The sequence below is a fragment of the Tyto alba genome, unplaced genomic scaffold (genome assembly GCF_018691265.1).
Source record: "Tyto alba isolate M040663 unplaced genomic scaffold, T.alba_DEE_v4.0 Super-Scaffold_40, whole genome shotgun sequence".
NCBI lineage: Eukaryota > Metazoa > Chordata > Aves > Strigiformes > Tytonidae > Tyto > Tyto alba.
Genome location: NW_024881316.1, coordinates 43019650 through 43043735, shown reverse-complemented (window position 1 = coordinate 43043735; position 24086 = coordinate 43019650). Strand labels below are relative to the sequence as shown.

The following is a 24086-nucleotide window of genomic DNA, read 5'->3' as shown; positions in this document are numbered from 1 at the left end:
TTCAGTCTGTGCTGGCAGGGTCGTTACTGTGTTTTGTCTCCTAATTTAATTTTATTCCACAGGTCATTTGGGAAATGCTTCATTTTCCTTCTTTCCCACCCTTCCTGTGTATTTTTTTTTTTTTTTTAATTTGGCAGTTGTTCTCTTTTCCTCTTTCCTTTGAAGTCTGTATCCCAATTCTCTATTGCAAATATAGCCCTTCAGCCTTCCTCCTTGTCCCAGACTTCCTTCTCGAGTCTGAGAACCTGGAAATACCATTTTTAGTCTAATGGACAGATAATGTTGACAACTCCAAAAATTACTATAAAGGATCTATTATTCCTTGAACAGAGTTCTGCTCTGATTTTGTGTCAAGTGTATGTTTTTGTAGGAGAATCATTTCCTTTACTCCACCTAATTTCAAGGTTCATTTTGCATCCTCTTGCCCAGTATTTTTACTGTGTACATTTCTCCTGGTGTGGAAAGATTTACTAGCTGCCTCAGATGGAAACTCACCTGAATCTTCTTAGTTTTGCTGCATTCCACAGAGATTTGCTAGACAGTAATGAAGCAAATTATCCTTTTGTAAATTTTGAATTAAGTTGTAGGGGTTTTTTTGTGGATGCTGGTGAGCAGCAGCAGCATTAAAAAATCTGTTTTCAGAATTAGAAAAGTTTAGTCTAAGCTCTGGTGACCTTTTTCCTTAAGCACGGTGACTAAAAACTTTTATTTTCCTCATGGAAGACTTTGCTATACAGGTTGACAGGAGTTTACTCAATAAAGCTTCTGACTTGTCCTAAATTGAAGGGTAAGCATATCTTCCATCTTCTGTGTCATGCTGTGAAGGAAGCATACGGAGTTCATCAGCTGGAGGTATGCCTACCTTAACAACAAATGGAAGCAGGTCTTGCAGCTGGTAGGGGGAAACTTGTCAAAGTATGCTTATTTTATGCCTTAATAACATTGCTTACTTCAAACTTTTCATACCTTCCATTGGAAAAATTCTTGTTGGTGTGACTTTCTTCTTCTTTTTCCCATCTCTAATATCCATCCAAAAGTATTAATTGCAGGATTAGGGAAGCGATTGTCCCCCTGTACTCGGTACTGGTGAGGCCGCACCTCAAATACTGTGTTCAGTTTTGGGCTCCTCACTACAAGAAAGACATTGAGGTGCTGAAGCATGTCCAGAGAAGGGCAGCGGAGCTGGTGAAGGGTCTTGAGAGCAAGACTTATGAGGAGCAGCTGAGGCAACTGGGGTTGTTCAGCCTGGAGAAAAGGAGGCTCAGGGGAGATGTTACCACTCTCTACAACTACCCGAAAGGAGGGTGTAGTGAGGTAGGTGTCGATCTCTTCTCCCAAGTAGCAAGCGATAGGACAAGAGGAAATGGCCTCAAGTTGCACCAGGGGAGATTTAGATTGTATATTAAGAAAAATTTTTCACCGAAAGGGTTGTCAGTCATTGGAACAGGCTGGCCACGGTAGTGGTTGAGTCACCATCCCTGGAGGTACTTAGAAGATATGTAGATGTGGCGCTTAGGGCCATGGTTTAGTGGTGGCCTTGGCAGCGCAAGGTTTGCGACTGGACTCAGTCTTAAAGGTGTCTTCCAACCTAAATGGTACTGTGATTCTGGACAAAGAAATGGCAATGTTATTGGATAGAAGAATGGGCTTGTATCATATGCTGCATCAGTGTTCGTAACTCAACAGCTACAGGTGATTGCAATGGCATTGTTTTTCCAGTATTAGGCAGAAAATACTTTTATATTTATTGCTAGTATTGAATCTAAATATGTGGAAGGCTTAGGTTAAGCCAAGTCTGTGTGCCAATTTTTTCTGGTAAGAAAAGGAAAATTTAAATTAGCTGTCGAGAATAAAGTATGAATTTACCAGCATTGTAGGTTACAGTAATTGGACTTATTCGGGAGAAACAGTAAACTTGTTTCATTAAAACTTCAGAAAGTGCTATTGAACAAGTTGTCACAAATTCTGCAGAAAACCAATGTAAAAGGTAGCATGGTAATGTGCAGCTGAGAGTACTGTCCTGTTTATATATGTTTCCTAATGTATTTTTTACATTAATGGAGCTCTAACAGAGCTTTAAAAAAAAAAATTTTGTTTACACATCTTCAAGTAAAATTGCTGCAATTTGCTATGCCTATGGTTTTGACCTTTTTTTTTTTAATACTCTTTGCTTGCTTGATGTGTTGCTTCATGTTTCAGTGGAGCTTGGCAATAATTTAATTAAAAGGTAGCTTCTGAAAATGGATAGCCATAATGAGGTAAATGATTCTGTGATTTTTATAAAATACCGAATTACTATCCTATCATTATAAACTGATAGTTTAAGTGCTTTGGAATCGTCAAGTTCCACTGTAAAATTCAGAAAACAAGTGGATTTTACTGTCAGCATGGACTAGACTATTACGTATCTTCAAATTCTTTTAGGGATTATATTAATTCTAAAAGCAAGGATTATATTTCTGTATTGAGATCTTTGCATGGCACAGAAATTTGAGTGTTCTTCCTTTGCAGATAGATTTTTCTGTATCAAAGTGGAGGGATGCCCAAGACCATATCAAGCAAAATACCTCATCATACGGAGTTCTGTTCCTGTTTTGTGTGGAGCAGGTGGTTAGTTTCAACAAGCCCAGTATTTGATTTTGGTGAGCTGCTGAACCTAATGATTCCCAATATGCTAAAATATCTAGAAATCCTGTATGTAATGTAGAGAATATGAATTATGCCCTAAAATACAATGTGTCTGCTGCTGCTTTGCCCGCATTTCTGTAAGCATGCTCTTCGATTAAGCAAGCATTTCTTCACCAAGTCAGTGTAGCTTTGCACTTGCCTGATGCTACTTAACAGCCTGTTTGTAGGTAACAGTGATTTTTGGATGGCACGTCAGAGACACTTGAAAATCTTTAAAAATTCTCTTGGCTTCAGTGGGCACAATTCTTTTAATTTCAGTGGAAATAAAAAACCGAAGGAGACACACACTTCCCTCTGTTTAACATGCTTTAGCTACAGTTGTTTCCTTTATATTAAAGAAACTCCTGAAGTTGTGATAAGCGCAGACACACCCTTTTCTTCTGGCAGTTGCTGCAATGTTGCTGAATATGCTGAGAGCCTCTGTGAAGCATTTCTGGTAGGACAAGCAATAGCGGGATTGATGTGTGCATTGTGAAAAGTGGTTGCATGTGGTTCCTGCCGCGGTCCAAGAATATAGGAGCTGAGAATGGGAGGTGCTCAAGGAAGAGCAGGTGGTACTTTGGGATGGACCAAAGCCACCACAGTAATGGTTCATAACACATTTCCACACCTAAATAAGAATAAATGCTTGTTATCGGTCAGCATTTTCCCCTACATTTGATATAAAGAATCAGCAACAAAGGAGGGAAGCAAATATTAAAAATAGCAGTAACATTAATAAGGAATCTGGAAACTCAGACTAGTGGTAAAGTGTTCTGTATATTTTCAGGCTCCTGGAGTGTATACTCATCACTGAGGAAGAATTTGAGGTGTGATTCAGCATCTCAGTTGGTAGCATTAAATCTGATCTGTAATAAAGAAAATAAATAAATAAATAAACACTAAATATTAAAAATAAATAAAAATAAACAAACTTGCCTACAAACACACATAGAGAAAGACCAGAGTTATTAGATTTATCCCAATATGTCTTATACCAAACAACTCTCTTGAGGCTTCTAATGGGAGACAGTAATGCAGTTGCTGGTTGCGTTAAGGAAAAACCCTTGTTGTGCAGCTTGAGGCATGCTGCTGCATGTCCGTGTTGAAATTTTCCCGTCTTTAAACATAGAGATAAATATTTATTTAGGGTCATTATGAAGCTTAATGCTAGTTTTTTGGATGGTTAAAAAGGTGGTAGTATAATCACTCATCCTTATGACTTACGTGTACAAGGAATGCTCTTTCAATTTAGGTTTATTATCTCTGCAGAATTAATTAACTTTGTAGGTCATAGGAGCACAGTTTTTATTAGAGAAAAACAAGCAATGCCTACGGGTGAAAAACACACACAGTTCTTTGGAGAATGTGAGAAATGTCTTAAGATTTTCCACAAGTGAAAAGTTGCCTTTATCCTTTTCAGTGGTAGTACAGCTCTCAGTACAGCTACCTTTTGCCTACGAGTAGTGTCCTAACCAGTGACAGAGGTCTTATCGAGGATTTTCAAGTGTATTTACTTTTCTACGATTGTGCTCTCTTTTCTCCCCTATTTCAATGGCAGCTTACTGTTTTAAGGAAAGAACAGTGTTTCCGTCTCTGATGTTGGCAGCCCATCAAAGCAAGTCCTTTATTTTCGTCAGAATATTATCTGTCTGATGTAGTGTTGTAAAGACATTTCTGGAGCTGTCCTACCAAGTATTGTGATCCTGCCATAAGTAGACCCTCACACTATCTTGTAGAAAAATGTCTTTTATTTAAAATGAACTTAAAGGAATGGGAAATGTTGTTTAATCCTCAGCATAGTCGCTTGTTTGCAACGCTATAAAATTGTGAGTGCTACCACATTGAATTACATATTAATACCTGTTAAGTGAAGGTGAAGTTGGTATGTGTTTTGTCATCTTTAGAGAAGTCTTGAAGATATGTTAAAATGATGTTTAGCGCCAGCTTGTTTGCGTGGGTCTTCATCGTTCTATACAGGCTTTCTATGTCAGTAGAATCCACATGCGACTGAACTCTTGAATGTATTTGTAGAGCTGTGGAGTGGGCAGGTAAATGAGCTTTCTCTGTTTGTTTTCTGATCAGGTATAAGGAATCTGTTGAGACATTTCTAGACCTTGAGTCCAGGTTCCCCATGTTGGATCTCAAGAGCACTTGCCAGTCCTGGTGTTTATCCAGAGTCTTCCCTGAAAGTACAAGCGTTCTCTAGAAAATAAACACAGCTTAACATCTGTCTTCCAAAAGTGTTCCTAATACAAAAACCCCACATTTCTATAAACAGAAAAAGTATGTGAAGGCAATAGTTACTTTATTCTAGGGAAAAACCTTGTGGGGAACATCTCCCAGCATTTCTTGAGTTTTTATTCACAAAAATGCAGTGTACTCAAATACAGTGTTAGCTTTATCCAGGTGGGTCTTGCTTCGTGTATGTAGTTGTGAGATTGTGAAGTAACCTCTTTTGAGGAATAATGATTTTATGAGATATCTTCTTGTCAGAGAGATTGTACTTTTTTTTTTTCCCTTCCAAAATTGTACAATCTACGGTTGGGAAAAAAATTACTTATCTCTTGAAAATTTCCAGGAAACTTAAGCTAAGTCAGAAAAGTAGTAATATACTAATCATTGGCTGCAGCAAAGCCTGTTGTGAGAGCATGTAGTGGCAACCATAATTTGATTTCTGATGCTGAACTGATTTGTGAAAGTACTTTTATTCACTGCTACTTGGTGCCAGCTGAAAATCACTGGAGAGCCAAAGGTTGACCACTACTCCATCAGGGAGATGCGTGCCACTTGCCCCATCCTGCGATCAGAGAGGTGTCTGCAAAGAGGAGATGTCTGCAGTTCAGTTTTGCAATGTGTGTATGACTTGCCATGAGTAAGGGCTGGGGCTGAGAGGAGGGAAGAACAATGATGCTTCTGGGCAGAATTAATTGTCCCCTTTAGCTGGATCTTGCTGATGGGCAAGATGTTTCTCAGCCCTGGGTTTGAAGGCTTGTTAGTGCAAAAAAAAAATGTTGAGCTAAGCCAGATAAGTTTAGATGATACGTCTTGGATGACAGATGTTTCTGTTTGACTCTTCCTGCAGCTTTGTCCTTTCAAGAAAAGGAGCAGTCTTCCCTTTGTCACAGTTCAGCGTGCCCATAACCTGGTTGGTTGTAAACCAAGCAGTGTAGTTTTTCTCAGCAGTGATGCTGAGTAGCCGGTTTTACCACTGGTGGTAGCTTTGGGAAGCAACCACAGTATTTGTGAGGGTTGTAACATGTTTTGATGGTGATTGCACAGGAGGACTGAGTTTCAAACTAATTTTGTCTGTGGTAAGTCTTTATTGTGATGGTCTCGGTTATACTGTAAGTAAACACAGCAATTACTTTGAAGAATGGTTTCGTGACGTGATTTGTGGATTTGCCAAGACCTTGTGATCCCCGTTGTTCAAAGTATTAATTTCAGATAGACCTATGTGGTATTTTTGCTCTGTATTTTGAGGAATCTTAACTTAAAAGACACTTAGCGTACACAGATTTTTCTTTTCTTATTTGTATCACCAAATGGTAATATTAGAAGAGTCATGAGCACCTGGTTATGCTAAAAATAAATTATCACAATGCTTTAACCTTCCCTCTTGTTCTATGCCCTTTATTTTGTTTCTGTTGCATATTGGGGTAGGAGTGGGAAAAAACAGTGAATACTTTAAATAAGAAGTGTTGGGTGGGGCTTGAATGCCCACACTGTGGACCTCTACCATAAGTACTGGGTGTTTTTTAAATTTTTTTCTTGTAAACAAGTGCTTTCATTGTCCAGTGGCTATTAACCTGTATTCATAAAACAAAGACCTAGTTCAGGCTGAAAATGGCAGACTCTCTTAAATGACATTAGGTTAAAACTTAGTGTTCTGTGACTTTGTTCAGTTATACACAAGCACCAAAAATCTCATCAGACTGGGAGAGCTGTGCTGACTTGTATGCTGTTCTCTAGATACTAATTCCTGATTAAAAAACCCCCAACATTACTTTCTAGACTTATCTTGCAAGGAATCACAGCTTTGGAAGGACTTTGTACACTGCCTTGCTTCCTTTGCCCTTCCCCCCCCATCTCATTTCTAGTTGGAACTTAGTACGTGTTTTCATTCAACCTTCTAAATTAAAAGATGCTCTGATATCTTCTTTTAAACATCTTAAATTTCAAGGTGTTACTGAATGTTGATAGGTGTTAGAGATGTGGCTAAAATTGTATGAACTCGAATATGTTTTCTTTGAATTTATATTTATAAAAGTATGTAGATTTTTATATATTTACTTTGAAGTAAGACGATAAAATTGTGTGAGAGGAGGCCTGCTTTGGATTTTAAGTCGTACTACATTGTTTTTTTCCATGCCTATAAAAAAAAAAAAAACAAAAAAAAAAAAACCAAAACAAAACAAAAAAACCCAAAAAACAAAAAAAGACAACAAAGGAGAGCATATCTTTATGTAATTGGTCACAAAAAAAAAGGATTTTTAGTCTCTGTCCTCAGGGACAGGGAAAATCTGAAATTCATCTTACCTTGAAAGTAAATTATTAGCAGGTTGGGCTTTTCAGCATATATATTTAGTCTTCTGAAACATTCACAAAATATACTTTTGATAACGTGTGTTTGTAGTTACCACTTTGCTGTAACAGTAGGTGCTTGCACTGTGCTAGAAGGACTTGTTGCTATAATAATGTGAGTTGTAGTTAAAGATTTTTTTTTTTTTTTAATTAAATTTATACTTGCAAGAAACCTGTCATGGAGATGGCTGCTGAAGAAATGCTTTTGCATGTTTAATCTGGAAGTGAATAAACTTTTCTAACAGCCTAATTTTAGCAGTAGCGTGTGCGTCTAAAGGCCTTTTGTTATGGCTGCACTGAAGGGGGGTTTTTTGTGGGTTGTTTTATTTTCCTCAAGTAGGCTAGCATCAGCAACGTGAAGTACGTGGTGGTAAGAGTTAGTGAAGCTGGAGATGGGGTGCAGTGAGCCGTCATGCACCCAACTCGTTCTGCCTTGTAGAGAGCCCTGCGATGATCCTGAGGTGGTTGGGGCAATGGTGACACTCCTGCGCTCAGCACCCCTGTGTGTTAGAGAAAAGTTGTCACAGTCTGAGTAAAAGTGCACAAAATCTTCAGTGTGCAAAAAAATAGTGAGATTCTTGGGGTGTCTTAATGGAGGCAAGAATGAGAATGAAGGGCAAATGTGGATCTTGAAACACTCCCAGAATGAGATGTTAATTGTCATACAGCTACAGGTGTGAATCTGGTAATTCACTGAACTGCAGAATTTTAACATGTTCGAGATGATGCCATGTAGAACTTTGAATTTCATAGTTGGAGAGGAAACATAATTTACCAGATTGTATTCAAAGAGATGTTTGCTGAAGTATATTAGAAGAGTTTCAAGATTGACTGCGATCTACTTGCTTACTTTGTGACGTATAAATATGAAATTGTGCATTTCAGTACATATTTAGACAGAAATTCCCTTACAATGTAAGTTGGATTCTTTAGAGAGTCTATGGTGGTGGTGGTAACTCCAGTCAATTGTTACCCTGTTTTTAGCACTTCACAGCCACTGACGGCATGAATATACTGTGGTTGTCTTAATCTTTCTGTTATTGATTATAAAAAGCTGAGGAATGTGGTAGCTACCTGCTTCAGAAGATGATCAGAACAAGGTATTTCATATAAGGAAAATGTGATGTTGCTAATATTTCATTTTCCATAAATGAAAAAAAACTGGTCATGTTTTCTGAAGTTGCTGCTGACAGCTTTAGGAGCACTTCTTCATCTTGTCCAGATAATTTCTATAAGCGTTAACCACATTATGGACTTTCCATTCATATCTTAAAATTAATACTTTAAGAAGTTTTAAGTGTCATTCTGATTTCTGCCATTGAGTGGAAATTGTCCTTATTTGTGTATTACAGCAATACTTAGATTACTCATAAACTTCCAGGCATCCAATATAGATTTATTTACATTTATTATCAGTGTCTAATTGGATTTATTTAGACTCATTTAGTCAGAAGAGGGAAAGGGGGGGGTTCATGAAGTGCAGTTCTGCTTGCAGCCTGCAAGACAACCCTTTCATTGAGGCCACACTAAAAAAAAAATTGGTATATCCTCAAGAAAGGGAAGCAGAACTCCTAATTCAGGTGCATAGAAGTTGCATCCTAATGCCCTCCTACCTTTTCTGTCACTCATATCTCCAGTGAGTTTCTGGTTTGATTTGTTTTTTTTTTTTTTTAAATTACATATATTTCCATATGAAGCAGCAGGGGTAAATAATTAAATTTGTACACATGCAAGTAAAATGGCAGTCCTAACAACCTTCTTAAGAGGATACATTAAGTCTTTTTGGAAAATGTATTTGCATATATGGATAAACACAGATGAGGGGTGATTAACATCGTTAATGTGTCAATATTGTAATGTACCTCAGCTTGCAGTCCCTTTGTTATTCTCTGAAAAACAGTGAAAAAAGTTGTTGAAATTTTGGAGATTCAATGATTTGAAATTAGATTTATGTAGGAAAAGCAGAAAGATTTTTAGTAATTTTCTTGCAAAGCACTGTGGTTTTTAAAGCAACTTGTTAATGTCTTAATAGAAGAATCATTTATTCCCTTGACTGTCTTTTAGTGAGCAATACTTGAAGAACAGATTAGCAGTCCTTTGGAAGTGGTAATGCTCCACAGAATATATTTTTTAAAGGTGTTGTTTTAAGTAATAAAGTTTTAATTATGTTTTGGGGGTTTCCATTCAGAATTTTGGCTAATTCTTGCATTCATTGGTTTGGAAATTTAGTTATTTGTCAAGAACTTCCAGATGAAAACTTTCTCCTGCTTAAAAGCCAAACCTATTTCTGGCAAACTGCCTTTCCTGTAAAGGACACACACCTTGACCTTTATACAGCAGGTTGGAGCATTTCTGAAAGTCATTCTGGTTCTGCCTGGTATATCAGCACAGCTCTGTAAACATGATTATTCCCTGCAATTTCTCTTTGTTACTTTGATACTGTAATATTGTATACGTTTTTTTTGAAGCACTGAAAAATGGCAAGTTGAAATTGTATCCTGTTTTTAAAAAAACAACCACCCAGAATGTTACTTTTGTGTCAGACAAAACCAACATATTTTTGTAAGCAGTCCCAATTTTGTTTTTAGAGTATTGTCAAGACGAAGCATGAGTCTTTCTGGCAGCTGTAGGGTATTAGCTCTCTGTATGAGAACCTTTAAGTGACATTGAACACCATTTGTTTATCAGTGAACCAGAGGAGTATTTGGTTCACACAGGGTATGGTGAGCAACGTGCATCCTGCCCGGGTTGCAAACAATCAGCAGCAACAGGAAACTGCTTTGCACCAGCTTTGAAGGACGACAGAGCTTGTTTGAAAGCCGAGTGTAAAGCAATTTAGCTGAGGAATTGTCTCAGCTAGGGCTTGCACATCTGGGAAGCAGGTCTGTGTTTCATAACACCCTTGCCAAACTGGTAGGAGCTGGGTGTGTCTAGATCTAACTTTGTCTCTTCAGAAGCCAAACTTTTATTTCACAAGTGGTGTGCTTTATTTTTAAAAGTCTTCAATTTGTTTAGTTGTTCAGTTTTGGGTTTGGTTTTTTTTTTTTTCTTTAGGAGGTCCAAACATATGGGCCATCACCTCTGAAGAGCGGGCCAAGCATGACAAGCAGTTTGATAGCCTTAAACCCACAGGAGGCTACATTACAGGTTGGTCTGAGATTCTGCATTACACATTAACTTCCGTGTACACATAAGTATCTTTGTAAAACAGCTTGAAAACTACATCCTATTTCTAGCCCTTTGTTTTGTGACTAATAACCATACTCTTTGGGCAAACAGCCACAAGTTATTGCTAAGCTTCTACAAGTTTTGGGCTAAAGTCTGGTACGGGAATGCTCTTTTATTAACCCTGTCACTTCTGCAGCTAGTGGTTATGTGCTGTCATTCTGTCTAGTTTCAAAACCCAAAGAATATCAGGCAAAATCTGTGCTTAGATGGGAGGCTGCCAAGGAGCACTTAGAGTAGCTATTGTGGCAAGTGACGCCAGAGACACCAGAAGTGGCTCTCCTCTGTCTGAACAGTGTTAGAAAATACTGTGCTGTTAGATATCTTTGTTTTGGAGGAGGAGGCAGGGAGAGGGATGCTGACAGCTTGTCCTTGTTAATGATTGCTTGAAATTTATTAACCTTGGGGCCTTCAGTGAGTTCTGGATAGGCTAATGGCATTTTACAGTGGCCTGCTGTCAGTTCCAGTTGCATTCAGCTGCTTCTACTCTGAAGCAATTGGGTCATGTTGCTGCTAACCTCAGAATTCGCAGGTTTAAAATTTAAGAATCTGCTTGTGACATCAGGGAAAGGCTCAATTTCACTGGCAAAGATGACTTAATTTAAGAATGCCCCATTCTTTGTGTGTGGGTGGGCACTAAAGACCAGCCCTGATTACTCCTACCCTCCTAACTATCTGACAATTCTCTGTCTTGTGACTCCACTGCCCCTACTTTTCCTCATTTTGGTCCAAAAAGGACTGAGGAAACAGTGGGAAGTTGTCTGTTTGGAACATGCAGATCTTCTGGTCAAGTGATACATAACTCCTGCTTTAGACAAACAGCTCTGGCAGGCTGAGGTTTACCACTAGCTGAAAAGTATGCAGTCCCAGGGACTACCTTTAGGCCACACCTGGGCTCTTACCTGCATGTACATCCGCAGACTTCATTATTTATTTGGCAAGTGCTTGAAATGAAAGGCTATGTATGAATATAAGGGAAGAGCGAGCTGAAAGAATAACTTGGAAGTCTTAACTTTAAGTTTATGTAATTCACTCATAAGTAAGCATAAACACCACTATCCATGTTTTATTATGAGTTTGTTTAACAGTGCGGTCAGTACAAATTGATGTGGAGCTTGGTATGGAATTGCACAACAGTTCCCCTTCCCTTCCTGAAATACTGAAATAGTGGGTGTTCTCTGATGGAATGGAATATTATTTAGGACATGACATTTTTCCAGTTTTTCTGGAGAGGCAGTATTGGCTAAAGTTAGATTGGATGAAGGAGAAGGAAAGAAATAGCATGCACATCCTTTCCTGTAAAAGTAATTGAGTCAAGACTAAATTTTCAGTCATTTTTACTTTAAATCTTGCATGTATTAAACTGTTTGCAGCTGTTGATTTGTGACCTGTTAAAGCTTTTCATAGCTATTTGAAATCACTTCTCAAAGCAAAGATTCAGGATTACAGAATGCATGGGTATCACAATGACTGTCACCAGGGAAGGAGTTAGGTGGTACAAAACAGGGAAGCTTGGCATCTAATGTGCTAGTTCTTCTTGAAAATCTGGTCCCACAAGAGAGTGCTGAGGCCTTCTGAAAATCTGTCTCTATTGTAAAAGTTTGTTTGTTTTGTTTATCACAGGTGATCAAGCACGTACCTTTTTCTTGCAATCGGGTCTACCAGCTTCAATCCTTGCTGAAATATGGTAAGGTTTTTTGTTTTGTTTTGTTCTCTGATAGGAGCTGCATAGCGTTCAAATACTATCTTTGGTATGTTGTGTTGCCTCAAAGAGGCTTTCAGCAGTCAAAGTAGGAGTGTTGTCTGAATCACTGTTTTAATTTTTTATTAAATTTATAGGAAGGATTGAGCCCATATGTGTGTGATGTTAATTCACATTGGATCATATTGAACACAACCTTTTTAAACTATAGTAAGGCTTGAAACCAAAAGCAATGGTAAATTGCAAGGCTTTCATAGAGGGAAGTGCTTGTTGAACTGCCCCAAATGTAATTGTTAAGGCTTGTTGTTATATTTCGAATAATATGGAAGCAAAAAAAGGTAATTAATGAGTTAATGAATTCCTGGAGATACTAAATTGAATTATGTTTGAAATACTAGTAATCACAAAAAAATGGCAATAAGATTAAGTCTGGGAAAAAATATATGCCACTAAACCGGGAGAAGAAGATACACTAAAAGTAGATGACAGGAAAAAAAAGCTAAAGCCACAGAAAATGGTAATAGAAGGTCAGTTATAATACACTGTAGGATACCAACCAATGCTGTAATAAAGGAATGGGAAAAATTGCTGCTGTTTGTAGCATATATGTGGTAGTTGCAAAACTTGAAACAAACATCTTTTCCTTTACAATTCAGCTTTCTCTAGAATACTGTTTGTTTGGGGGTACTTGATTGTTATCAGGATGTACACACGCTAAAAGACGTGTAATGGAGGCTCATACTAAATAAGAACTCACTTCTGAAAGAATATTAAAGAAACTAACTAAATGCAAAGTTAGTTCCTTCTTCAGAAACTTGAAGTGCCTAAAAAAGAGTGGTGAGGAAAGTTTCAAGTAGGGTCTTGGGGTTTTATACTGAATAGTCACAGAATGAAAGGGAAGATGTAGCTTAATATTAAGTCTGATTTTTTTTTTTTTTTTTTCTCCTAATTTTATTTATATTCCTGTGCCTGATCCTCACATGTTTAAGTGTGAATAAGATTTCATATTTTGTCTGACCAGAAATTTTATCTGTTTATGTATGCACTATGCATATATTTCCTGTTGTATTTAAGTTTATTTGGAAAAGTGTCAAAGGAAGACTGTGTGGATGTCAGGCTTAAAAAAAACACTGTTTGTGAATTAATGCAGTTTTCACAGTGATGCATAGTGCCTCTGACAGATTTCTGCATCCTCCTGTTTCAGATTCTTGAATTAATCCCTTATGTTACCACACATTAATTTAAAATCAGTAGTCTGGCTAGTAGCATAGAAAGAAGTATGGCAGAGGTATATCTAGCAACAAGTATATCCACTGAGCAGGAGACTACTGCTTTTCTGTCTTCCTGCTTTCTCAGGTGTTAAGCATTTAATAAGCAACTTTAAAACTGAACTCTGCAGAAGACTACCAAATGAATTAATACAGCTAGATGGACATTATGTGTGGAAGTCTGGGTTGACCTTCAATACCTGTGGGCTGTCAAACTAGAAAAATGAAGAGCTGCAAACTTCTGAGGGTTTGAATGCTGTAAAAAAAATCTACGAGTGGTTGCGATAAGTTTGTTGTTTTATTTTACAAAAGCAGTAAATTGATAGAAAAGTTTCTCATTAAGTGAAAAAGTTAACTTTACATTTCTTCCTTGTGGGCTTTTAAAATTTAAATTTATTTTGGTTTTAAGGACACTGTCAGACCTGAACAAGGACGGAAAAATGGATCAACAGGAGTTCTCTATAGCCATGAAACTCATCAAGCTGAAATTGCAAGGACAGCACTTGCCTGCGGTTCTCCCTCCTGTCATGAAACAAACTCCAGTATTTTCACCGCTAATGTCAGCTCGCTTTGGTACTTATGAATATATAATTACTTAATGTTCAGAGGTAAAAAAGCCATAGTTAATTGCATCCAAATACAAGCATTAATCTGACCACAGCAGCTGAGTGAATCAGTAGAAAAACCCCAGGGATATTCCGATTTAGGAAATTCACAAAGTCACTGTCTTGACATTTTTGATAATTTCATTCTTTGAAGACATTTAACAATAAAGAAAAACTTTCTATTGAATTTTGACATGAGGTGCAAGAAGGCCATTCACATTTGCCATCTGATTTGCAGGCTGTCATCTTGTCCTGAAGGTCTTTTTTTGTCTCCCTCCTACACATTCACCTATTTATACTCGGAGTTTTTAAAGTTAAACTTAGTGAAGGTCAGAGTTTTGGTAGAATGCTTCTTTTAAATATTTTTTTTTCAGAATTAGTCAGATTGTCTATTCTGGTTATATGATCAATTTAATTTCTGATGGTGTTTTGGGATTCAGTGCATGCCTGTTACGACTTCAAGTGGATTACAAAATTAGTGCATACTTTTGTGCTGAAATTAAATGTATGCATATACTAATTACGTACATGATTTTAAACATCTGCCCGTTGGTAAACCTTGTGTGTTTGTGTTACAGGTACATGCATGTATAGATAGCTGTGGCTTGCATACGATTACTTCCTACTAACCTTTCATCACAGCATCTGTGTACTGTTGTCTTCCACAGGATTCAGCCAGTAATTCAAGTGCCCTTATTCACTTAGGGCAACTGCCTTAAAGAAACCATTTACTAGGCATGGTCCCTAAGTATGGACTTCTTACCCATATGTATTTTTCCAAGGCTGACGCTTGGAAGAGACAGTTCAGAAGCAGCATCAGCTTTTCCCCCTAGAGGATTGTCACAACTTCTGAGTTGCATTGTAATTTTCTCTCAGGGGCCAGAAGTGGAAAGGCCTGTTGAAGAGCTAGTTATAGCTGCAATTGTAGAAAACTAGGTTTTACTCTTTTGTGAAATACTAGCTAAATCTACCTTGAGAATTAATTGCTTGTAAGGACTTTTTTTTTTTTAATTCATGTTCTTTGTTATATTCTCCTCTGTGACCTGTCTTGTCTAAACTTTAGAGAAAAAGTAAATAATATACAACAGCATTTGTTTAAGCTCATTGTATCTTTAGACGCAGGTTGCTTTGTGTAGTTTCTGTCTAGTGTGAAGCCAATTTCTTCCTGCAGCCTCTGCAGTATTAAATCGTGAATTGTTGGATTTTATTCTAGGAATGGGTAGTATGCCAAATCTGTCCATGCCAACATCTATGTCTACAATGGCACCATTAGCTCCCATGTCTCTGACCTCCATGACTTCCATCCCTCCTTTGGTTATCTCTGCTCCCTTGGTGCCTTCTGTCAGTACCTCCTCGTTGCCAAATGGAACATCCAGCCTCTTGCAGCCTTTGTCCATACCTTTCTCTTCAAGTAAGTATAATACAGTCCAGTACTTGCTTTCAGAACTGCGCATCTTATATTCTCTCTGGCTAATTTCAGACAAGAATATTAATACTTGCATGTGAGTTTTAAAAAAAAGTAAATTTATTTTTTCCAAAGTTCACATTTGTCAAATCAGTTCTAACTTGTTAATCTTAACTACAAGGCACTGATTAGCTTTTCTTCTGTCAAAGCCTTGAGTGTTTATTGCAAAACTTTACCTTCTACCCAGTTGCTTTACATTTTTTTGGTTTTGTTTTTTGTTTGTTTGTTTCAGCACTGCCTCATACTGGTTCTTTAGGTCCCATAACAGGAGGGTTTGGTGGTACTAGTATACAGAAGGCGCAGTCACTTATTGATTTAGGATCTAGCAGGTATGAAAGTTAAGTTTAAAATGATTATATCTTAAACTTGAGTAGTATGCTTTCCAAAACTTAGGGAGCATTTCTGTTTTCAAAATAGTCATTAAAAATTAGTCTATGTAATATGACCTACTAAGTCTGAAAATAGATTGTTTTGATATGCATAATAAATAATATTTTCAGTAAATCTGACAAAACCATCCAAAGTTAGGTGAGGAGTTCAAATGAGAGAAAGCAGTGCCAAAAAGAAGGGAATGTACCTCACAGTAAATTTTTATTTCTGTTTACTAAAGTGATTATAAAAGCAATGTTTATGGATTGATGTGCTCATTCATTATGGAGGGCCCCATGTAATTAGCAGGCATGTAAGAATAGTATTTGTTATAAATATTTATGTGTGAATTTTTTATATGAATAATAGAAGATTGAGTCTTTGTACTCAGCTGCTCTGTTTCACTGATTTTAGAGCTTTGCCATAGACATAGAGCAGGCTTATCTATGCATTTTAGGCATCCAGGGAACAGACTCCCAAAAGACAATCCAGAGGGCGTCTCAGCCCCAGCTCAGTTCCAGAAGGTGACTCAGAGGTGCTTGTACCTCTTTACTGCTGAGACAATGCATCTAGGATGAATGGATGTCTAACTGTGGGCTCCTCATACAGACACACCTGGTGCTTGCAGATGTTCAATAAGATGATTATAGGCATGGTGTGTGCTTGTAATAATCTTTTTTTTTTTTTTTTTTTTTTTTTTTTTAACTGAAAAGCATTCTTTTGCTGGTGGTGCAGTTGACAGCATTTTCACCACAATATCTAATTCCATGCAAGGGATGTCTATCCAGCATCACACCCAAAAGGCTTTGTTTGTATGAGTGTTCTTTACTTTATTGCCTTGGGTAACACTGCAAATAAATTTTTACTTGACAGAGTAGGAGATTACCTTAAACAAGGCCAGCTGGATGCACGTGGTTTTGTCTGATCTTCAAAGATGGGACACTGTGAAAATGCTGGGAGTTGCACGTAGAAGTTTTATAGGTATAACTAAACACTCCATTCTATTCTGCAGTAGCTGAATGAGTTGGAAAAATTCCATTCAGCCTGTCATTATCACTAATAAAAAGAGTATGTATGCTCATGGTTATTCATTTGCATACTTCTTAAAGTTAGGCATCCAGCCAGTGCTTCACAGCCCTTGTAAACATTCTTGTGAAAGTTGAGATGCTTTCCTGTGGTTTTCTATAGTATTGTTTTGCAGTGGTGGACCGATGAATTATGTGGCGTGTCTGTGATACCAAGGGAACAGGATCTTGAATTCAAGATTTAGTTTTTAGATACATGTCCCTGCTTTCACAGTAAAATTCCACCAGTAGTGATGAAAATATTTATAGCAATTTAGCAGAGGTAAAACTTTGTGGAGGTTGTTTCATGTTACCAGAAAATGTTACATATCTTCTGTTACAATGCCTGTTTATTAAGCCAAGTGATTTATAGTTCTTTCTTTTTCTCTCTTTTTTTTTTTAATTTTTTTTTTTTTTTTTTTTTAACAATTGTATTACAGTTCAAATTCTTCTTCTAGTGCTTCACTAGCTGGGAATTCACCAAAGATTGCATCCTCAGACTGGGCAGTTCCTCAGGCCTCCAGATTAAAATACAGACAGAAGTTTAACAGTCTTGATAAAAGTATGAGTGGATATTTATCAGGTGAGTATAAGGTTTGATATGAAGGGGGAAAACCAGCAGTGTTTTCTGCCTCTGGAATGTCACAGGCTGAGGGATGGAATCCCAACTCGGGATTTGACTTCCATATGAAATAGAAGCTGAAGTTGTTGACATTCAGACCTATGCAGGAGAGAGTGGGTTTCAGCTACTGATTCCAGTTAGCCGAGAAATGGGGATGGCCATCAGTAGTTTGACTTGGGTGCTGTGTTAGACCTGGAGGGGCCTGAGGAGGCAGCAGTCTCCAGATAGGCTGGGGAAGCTACAGCAGCAGTCAAGGGGAAGATGAGAAGAGTGGCAGGATCTAACTAGAAGAGTCTGAGAACCATAAGGCTAGGGAAGTTAGCTCCATGAAGTCAGCAGTCATTTTTCAAGCATCACTCTTTGGACTGAGACTCTTTCTTAGGAATTTATAAAATGGGGGACATGTCACAATCATTTCTGTGCTGTGTGCTGCTACACATACATATTAGCAATTGCTTAGATATTTGGGCTTTATCTCTTCAAATAATGTAGTTTGGGAAAGACACTGCAGTACTGCAACCATTGATTAGAATTTTTCAAAAGGTATTTAAGGGCATAATTCCTTGTTGACTTTTAGTGACATTTGTGCTGTGCCACAGCATTGTGGTAGCTTTAAAAGAGTTCAAGCAAAGTTAGTACAAGAGTAGAGTTTTATGAAGGTTCTTATAAAACTAGATTACTCACTGTAATGCAGTGAGTAGAGCTCTGGCCAGTTAATCAATATAAAGTCAGTATGTATGTCTGTAGCTGACTACCTTTCCCATTTTGAATTGGCGCTTACCAAGCCTCTGCCTCAGTTTCCTAGACCACAAAAAAGGATAATTTTCTCTTTCAAGAAAGGGACTCAGTGCTATTTATTTTCTTCAGTTGATTTTGGGCTTAAGGTTTCGTCGACCTGCCTAGAAAGGTATATGGTTCTGTGCTATCAAAGGAAAGATGACAGCTTTCCAGCATTCTAGTTCAAGCTTTAGGTGGACAGTCAGTTGTGCTTTTGTAACAGCTGTGAGGATTACCATAAATATCCATTTTTCATGTCAATTTTTGTTAGGTGCTCTGAATGAAAAAAGTACACAAGAATACTTACATCTTTGTTGTGTTCAGGTTGTAATGCCTGTTGTTAAGCCTGGTAGTAAAAGCCAGCTGTCAGGCACTGATGAAAATGGATTAGATTAATATTAAAAATAAACATGCCCCAATTCATGACCCATTTTTTTTCTACACGTGAATCTTTAAGATATTTATTTTTCTTTAAATCTTTTGCACTTTCACTAAGGATTTCAAGCAAGGAATGCCCTTCTGCAGTCAAACCTTTCACAGACTCAGCTGGCTACTATCTGGTAAGTTTAGTTACTGTTGATGAATTCAGTGCATTTATGGTGTTAAGAGAGGAAACACTGTATTTAACAAGAAATGATGAAGGGACACCATAGATCTGAAATCATAAGCTGAAACTAAGCTACTTCTTAAACTAATTTATTCATTAGTACGTTTTCAAAAGACGTCTTGATATAATATGATTAATTTTTTCACTCTGTGTTTGTTGAAGTCCATGTAATAGTACAGATAATAATTTCAGTTTCTGATTCAGTGATGCACTAGTTAAGCTGAGATGAAGGTTTGTTCATTTTAAAAGTAGAATTCTGAAATCAAGCTTGTTAGTTTTAAAATGTGGAGAAATATTAAAAATTAAGTAACCCTTTAGATTTTTAGAGTTTTACTGCAGTTCCCATAAAGGCATCTGCATTTACACATTTGTTAAGACTTGCCTTTACTGTGGTGATAGAAGTGGCACAGTTGTCTGAAGGCTTGAATAATCTGTCCTGCTAGACATGGTAGTTTGGATTATACCTTCAGACATAACTTGGATGTTATACATAAAATACACTGGCCCAGCAGAATTCACAGTAGCTTGGTGCTTTACATCCGTTTCCGAGTTCCCTTTCTTCTTCATCTTTATCCCAGGGCAGTCATTTGTTTGTCTCTAGTAGCAGCAAGCTGAAATATTCCTTATATTTGTTCAACATGTTTGATTGCATGCTGTGAAGGTAAAAAAGAGAGTGTTGAGTTGTACTTCTCCACTCTGGAGTATGGGGAAAAACTATTATATAAAATTACTGGCTGTTTTCCGCTGGGTGCCTAGCCTGAAGATACCAAGTAGCCAGTGCAAGGAGGTCTGTGTACCTATGTGGATAATTAACAGCCCAAGTTTCAATTTTGCCCAAAGGACTTACCAATATTTCTACTGGGATACTGTGTTCACGGTAATTACTGTAATAGTGGTACTGTTACGTGTAAATAGTGCTGGTCTGTCAACATAATAAAAATCTTGTTTCATCATCTCCTGCTTTTGTTTTTCACTGTGGGGTGTGTTGTGTGTGTGTGATGTTTTTTTGTTTTGTTGTTTCCTTTTTGGTTTTAGTAGGGTTTCTTTAAGAAGCAGTTAATGTATTAATCATTTCACTTAAGTGCAGACTAAGGACACATAATCAAGACAGCAGGAACCTATGTAGATAGTTCTTTGAGAAAGGTTCCTGCTTTCTTGCCTGCATCTCTGGAAACATGTCACTGGTTTCCCAGCCCCTCCACCCCCCTAGTTGTGTGGGAGGCATTTTGTAGGCTGATGATACAATTGTGTGGTTTGCCCTCTCCTTAGAGAGGGTAGGTGATCCTTTTCCTGCTCATTGCAAGTCACTCTGGGGCAGCTCGTGTCTTCCCTGAACTGTCAAGGAGACACAGGGGAAAAAAAGAATTCTTTGCAAAGGTTCCTGTTATAGATTTTAATGTAATTTTATATAATGTTTTCTTTTACTTTAAAAAAAATTTTGAAAAAGTGGTTTCTAGCATTTTGAACTGGTTCAGAACAGTCCTGAATTCTCTTCCCAGCTCTTCTCTTGGTGATACAATAAATCAAGAGATATCTCTTAATCTTTCATATCCTTTTTGCTGTGTTTTATGAAGACATCTGAATAGCAGTGCATTATTAAACAAAATAATATCTCCCTTTGTCAACTATTCATGTTATTAATTGTAATTATTTTTACCAGAACATTTCATAGGAATTCTCTATTTTAAAAATTATTTTTTGCAGTAAATTGTTTCAGCCATCATTTGTGAGTGATTGTGATGTCTGGTTCCAATTATTATTGCTGTTACAACTATGCAGGTCTCTAGCTGATATTGATGGAGATGGACAGCTGAAAGCTGATGAGTTTGTGTTAGCCATGCACCTAACTGATATGGCCAAAGCCGGACAACCTCTGCCACTAACTCTGCCTCTTGAACTGGTACCACCTTCTTTCAGGTATATGACTGAGGGCAGGGAAACATAATATATTTTCAGCTGAAGTGTTTTACACAAAGAAAATAAATGTGCTATTTCCCTAACAATGATGGGGTTTTTTTCACTCCAGGAGTGGAAAATATACTGAAAATATAAATGGAACTCTGCCGTCTTACCAGCCTGTGCAAGAGGAGGAACCACAGAAAAAACAGCCTGGTAAAATGGAGTTCACATTCTTAATGTATAGGTCTGTCTGTGAAGGGTACTGAAACTTTTAGAAAGTGGAAGAAATAATCAAATCTCTAGGGAGCTTCATTTTAGGAGCTAAATTCCTTTTAACGTGGATGGTAAGAAGGTTGTTAAGTGGATGTGGTCAGCCTACTACATCTAATTGAATTGACAAGACAGAGATAGGAGCTATTTTTAGCTGTAGGAAAGGAAAAGTGTGCTGATTAATAATGTATTTTGGAAAAGAAACCCTTCATGACCAAATACTGCCTTGCTGCTGCAATTTTTTTTTTCGATTGAAAGTTTCTGGCATTACTTTGTTCTGGACATTTTGAAAGCAATGAGTTCCGGTGTAGTTTAAGTCTCTGAAAACTAGATGCTATTTGAGCATAAATTCTACTATTGAGTCCCTGTTGCTAAGGTCTCTTATACGCACACTGCAAGACACGACTTGCCTCTATTTTTGGAAGGATGGTTGCTGGGAGGCTAAACCATTCCTTCGTATCTCTTTTTATCCTATACTACAGTAACTGAGCTTGATCCTGTGTTGTTTTCTGCTGGTTTTAACTTCAGGAGCTCTTACAGGGAGCACTCTTAAAAACTAAGATCTTTCTCTGTGTTAATGTTTCTCGGACAGTAGAAAACCTTTTCAACAGAAGATAGTGTTCCAGCTTATAAAAGTTGTTCTTTTATGTTTCCTCTAAAATTCAAGTCATTTTTGTGGTCAGTTTTAAAGTACAACTTCTGTCTTTTTTTTTTTTTTTCAATTGGAATAGACTTAGGAACATTTAAAGGTATTATTGAAAAGAAAAATAATACTTCAGTAAATGCAAGATGCTTACATCATCCATGACCCAACAACCTGAGCTTGCCAAAAAAGAAAGTACCTATCTTCAGTGGCATAACCAAGGTGCTTATTTGAGAGCAGTGTTGCACAGGACGGAAATAACTATGTTTCCATATTTTAGTGACATTTGAGGACAAAAGGAAAGCCAACTATGAGAGGGGAAATATGGAGCTGGAAAAACGCCGTCAGGTCCTTTTGGAGCAGCAGCAGAGAGAAGCTGAACGTAAGGCTCAGAAAGAAAGAGAAAAACAAGAGCGAAGAGAGAGGGAACGTCAGGAACAGGAACGGAAAAAACAACTCGAAATGGAAAGGCAGCTGGAGAGACAACGAGAGTTGGAAAGACAAAGGGAAGAGGAAAGGAGAAAAGAAATAGAAAGGCGCGAGGTTGTTTTATTGAAATTATTTTTTTAATATTTTAAGGAATATGTACGTGCATACAGTATTCACTTGACAGCATTCAGTATTTGAATGCTGGCTTTGGTTCTGTCTCCTCTCGTGGCCATTGTCAAGCTGTCTTGGAGAGAGAACATTTCTGTCTGAAAACAGTGTCATAAATGAATCAAGCCTTGGTATAGGCTGAAGATTTTCAGATACTTCATGTGACAGATGAGATTTTCTTGGACAGATTTCTTGGATATATGCAAAAATCTGTACAGCAAACAAGGTTGTACTGAGTTCATAGCTGATAATATTTTGACAGTTGAACTTGAGACAAATTTGCTTCTATGTGGTGTTTCAGTGCATGCATAAGACTTGCATATTTTATGTAGTTCTGTGAAATATTCAGGGGAGGTTATGAGTAATATCTGTCAGTGTGCTCATTTATGGGCAGTATTCCAAACTAAAGAGACTTTCTGAATTACGTATCTTTTCTTCATCCAGAGTTAGGAGCATGTCATGAAGAATCTTAGGGGATCACTTCATTCTTTGATGCTGAAGTATATAAGAGCATTTTACAAGAGAAAATATGTTGTGTTGCTGTTATGCTATTTAGAAATAGAACACTTTATATTAAATCATGGTCTCGAGTTCTGCATCTCCACTGTAATTTAAGGTAATGTAACTTTTCTGCAGGCAGCAAAGCAAGAACTTGAGCGCCAGCGACGATTGGAATGGGAGAGAATTCGTCGCCAAGAGCTTCTTAATCAACGTAACAGGGAACAAGAAGAAATTGCCAAGTTGACTTCTAAAAAGAAGAGCCTTAATCTTGAATTAGAAGCCCTGGTAAGACAGAAATTTCACTACTTATCACGAAATACATTATTTTAAAGTATGCAAATCTTAGAATCTACATTAATGGCCTACTAGGAATTTCACTCTTTTTTGGATAAGGAATCTAAAGCAGATATTTTGGGTTGTTTTAAAGAATTGATCATGAACTAATCTGCCCACAGATTTAGTGGAGAAGCGATTTTTGCTGTATGTGGTATAATTTGTCTTTGATTTCTTTCTAGACGGACAAACATCAGCAAATCTCAGGCAGATTGCAAGATATTCGAAGCAAAAAGCAAATTCGAAAAACTGAACTGGAAGCTTTAGATAAGAAATATGACCAAGGAATCATGGAAGTCAAGCAACTACAGCAACAGCTTAAGGTATGTAACTTTCTGTTAAGCTTGTAGTTTTCATTTGCTTCCTGTTCTGTGTTTCCGTAATGCTGTTGATAATGCATCCCCATAGGGAGGAGATGATTATAGTGGAGACAGGAAATCAGTGAGGCCATCATCATTGCAGAGCATTTTAGTTGTATTGGTGATGGTAAAAAACTATTACAGGTACTACAACAAGCTGATATTTAAATGAGGACAGTTGTCAAAATCTCAGCTGTTCTTTTGTCAACATGTAATAGGGACTTCTCTTTAATTATGAATTCTTTTATGGCTTCAGACTTAAATTTTTGAGGAATGTTTTCTTGTACGCAGAGCAAGGTGATCTTTGGGCTGAATTACCTTGCTGTTCTTTTTTCTTTCTGAATAGGAAGACATGAATTACTTCAACTTGGTTGACAACCATAGATTATCCTCTACTATATTTTTGTGTAATGCTCCTCCATGTCAGGGAAACTTTTCATGTTCCTTTGTGTCACAAAAAGCTACTGTTTTATGTTAGGCTTGCGGCAGTCAACTTAAATGTTCTCATGATAATAATTTACACTTTTAG

At 37.4% G+C, this 24086-nt stretch overlaps 1 protein-coding gene across 6 annotated transcripts in view; it reads left to right on the top strand.

The window, feature by feature from the left end:
- The window catches only part of ITSN2 (intersectin 2), an 83911-nt gene that overhangs the window by 21324 nt on the left and 38501 nt on the right, over positions 1-24086 (top strand). For 4 of the 6 annotated variants that reach the window (XM_042803389.1, XM_033004967.2, XM_033004970.2 and 1 more), the window contains exons 3-14: positions 10306-10398; positions 12100-12163; positions 13856-14019; positions 15265-15462; positions 15749-15845; positions 17390-17532; positions 18845-18908; positions 20735-20872; positions 20982-21067; positions 22048-22310; positions 23001-23150; positions 23381-23521. In XM_042803389.1, coding sequence (XP_042659323.1) covers positions 10306-10398; positions 12100-12163; positions 13856-14019; positions 15265-15462; positions 15749-15845; positions 17390-17532; positions 18845-18908; positions 20735-20872; positions 20982-21067; positions 22048-22310; positions 23001-23150; positions 23381-23521 — 1601 coding nt within the window. Of the gene's footprint in view, positions 1-10305; positions 10399-12099; positions 12164-13855; positions 14055-15264; positions 15463-15748; positions 15846-17389; positions 17533-18844; positions 18909-20734; positions 20873-20981; positions 21068-22047; positions 22311-23000; positions 23151-23380; positions 23522-24086 lie in introns of those variants that run through there. The other 2 variants (XM_033004969.2, XM_033004972.2) reach the window with 2 other exon arrangements.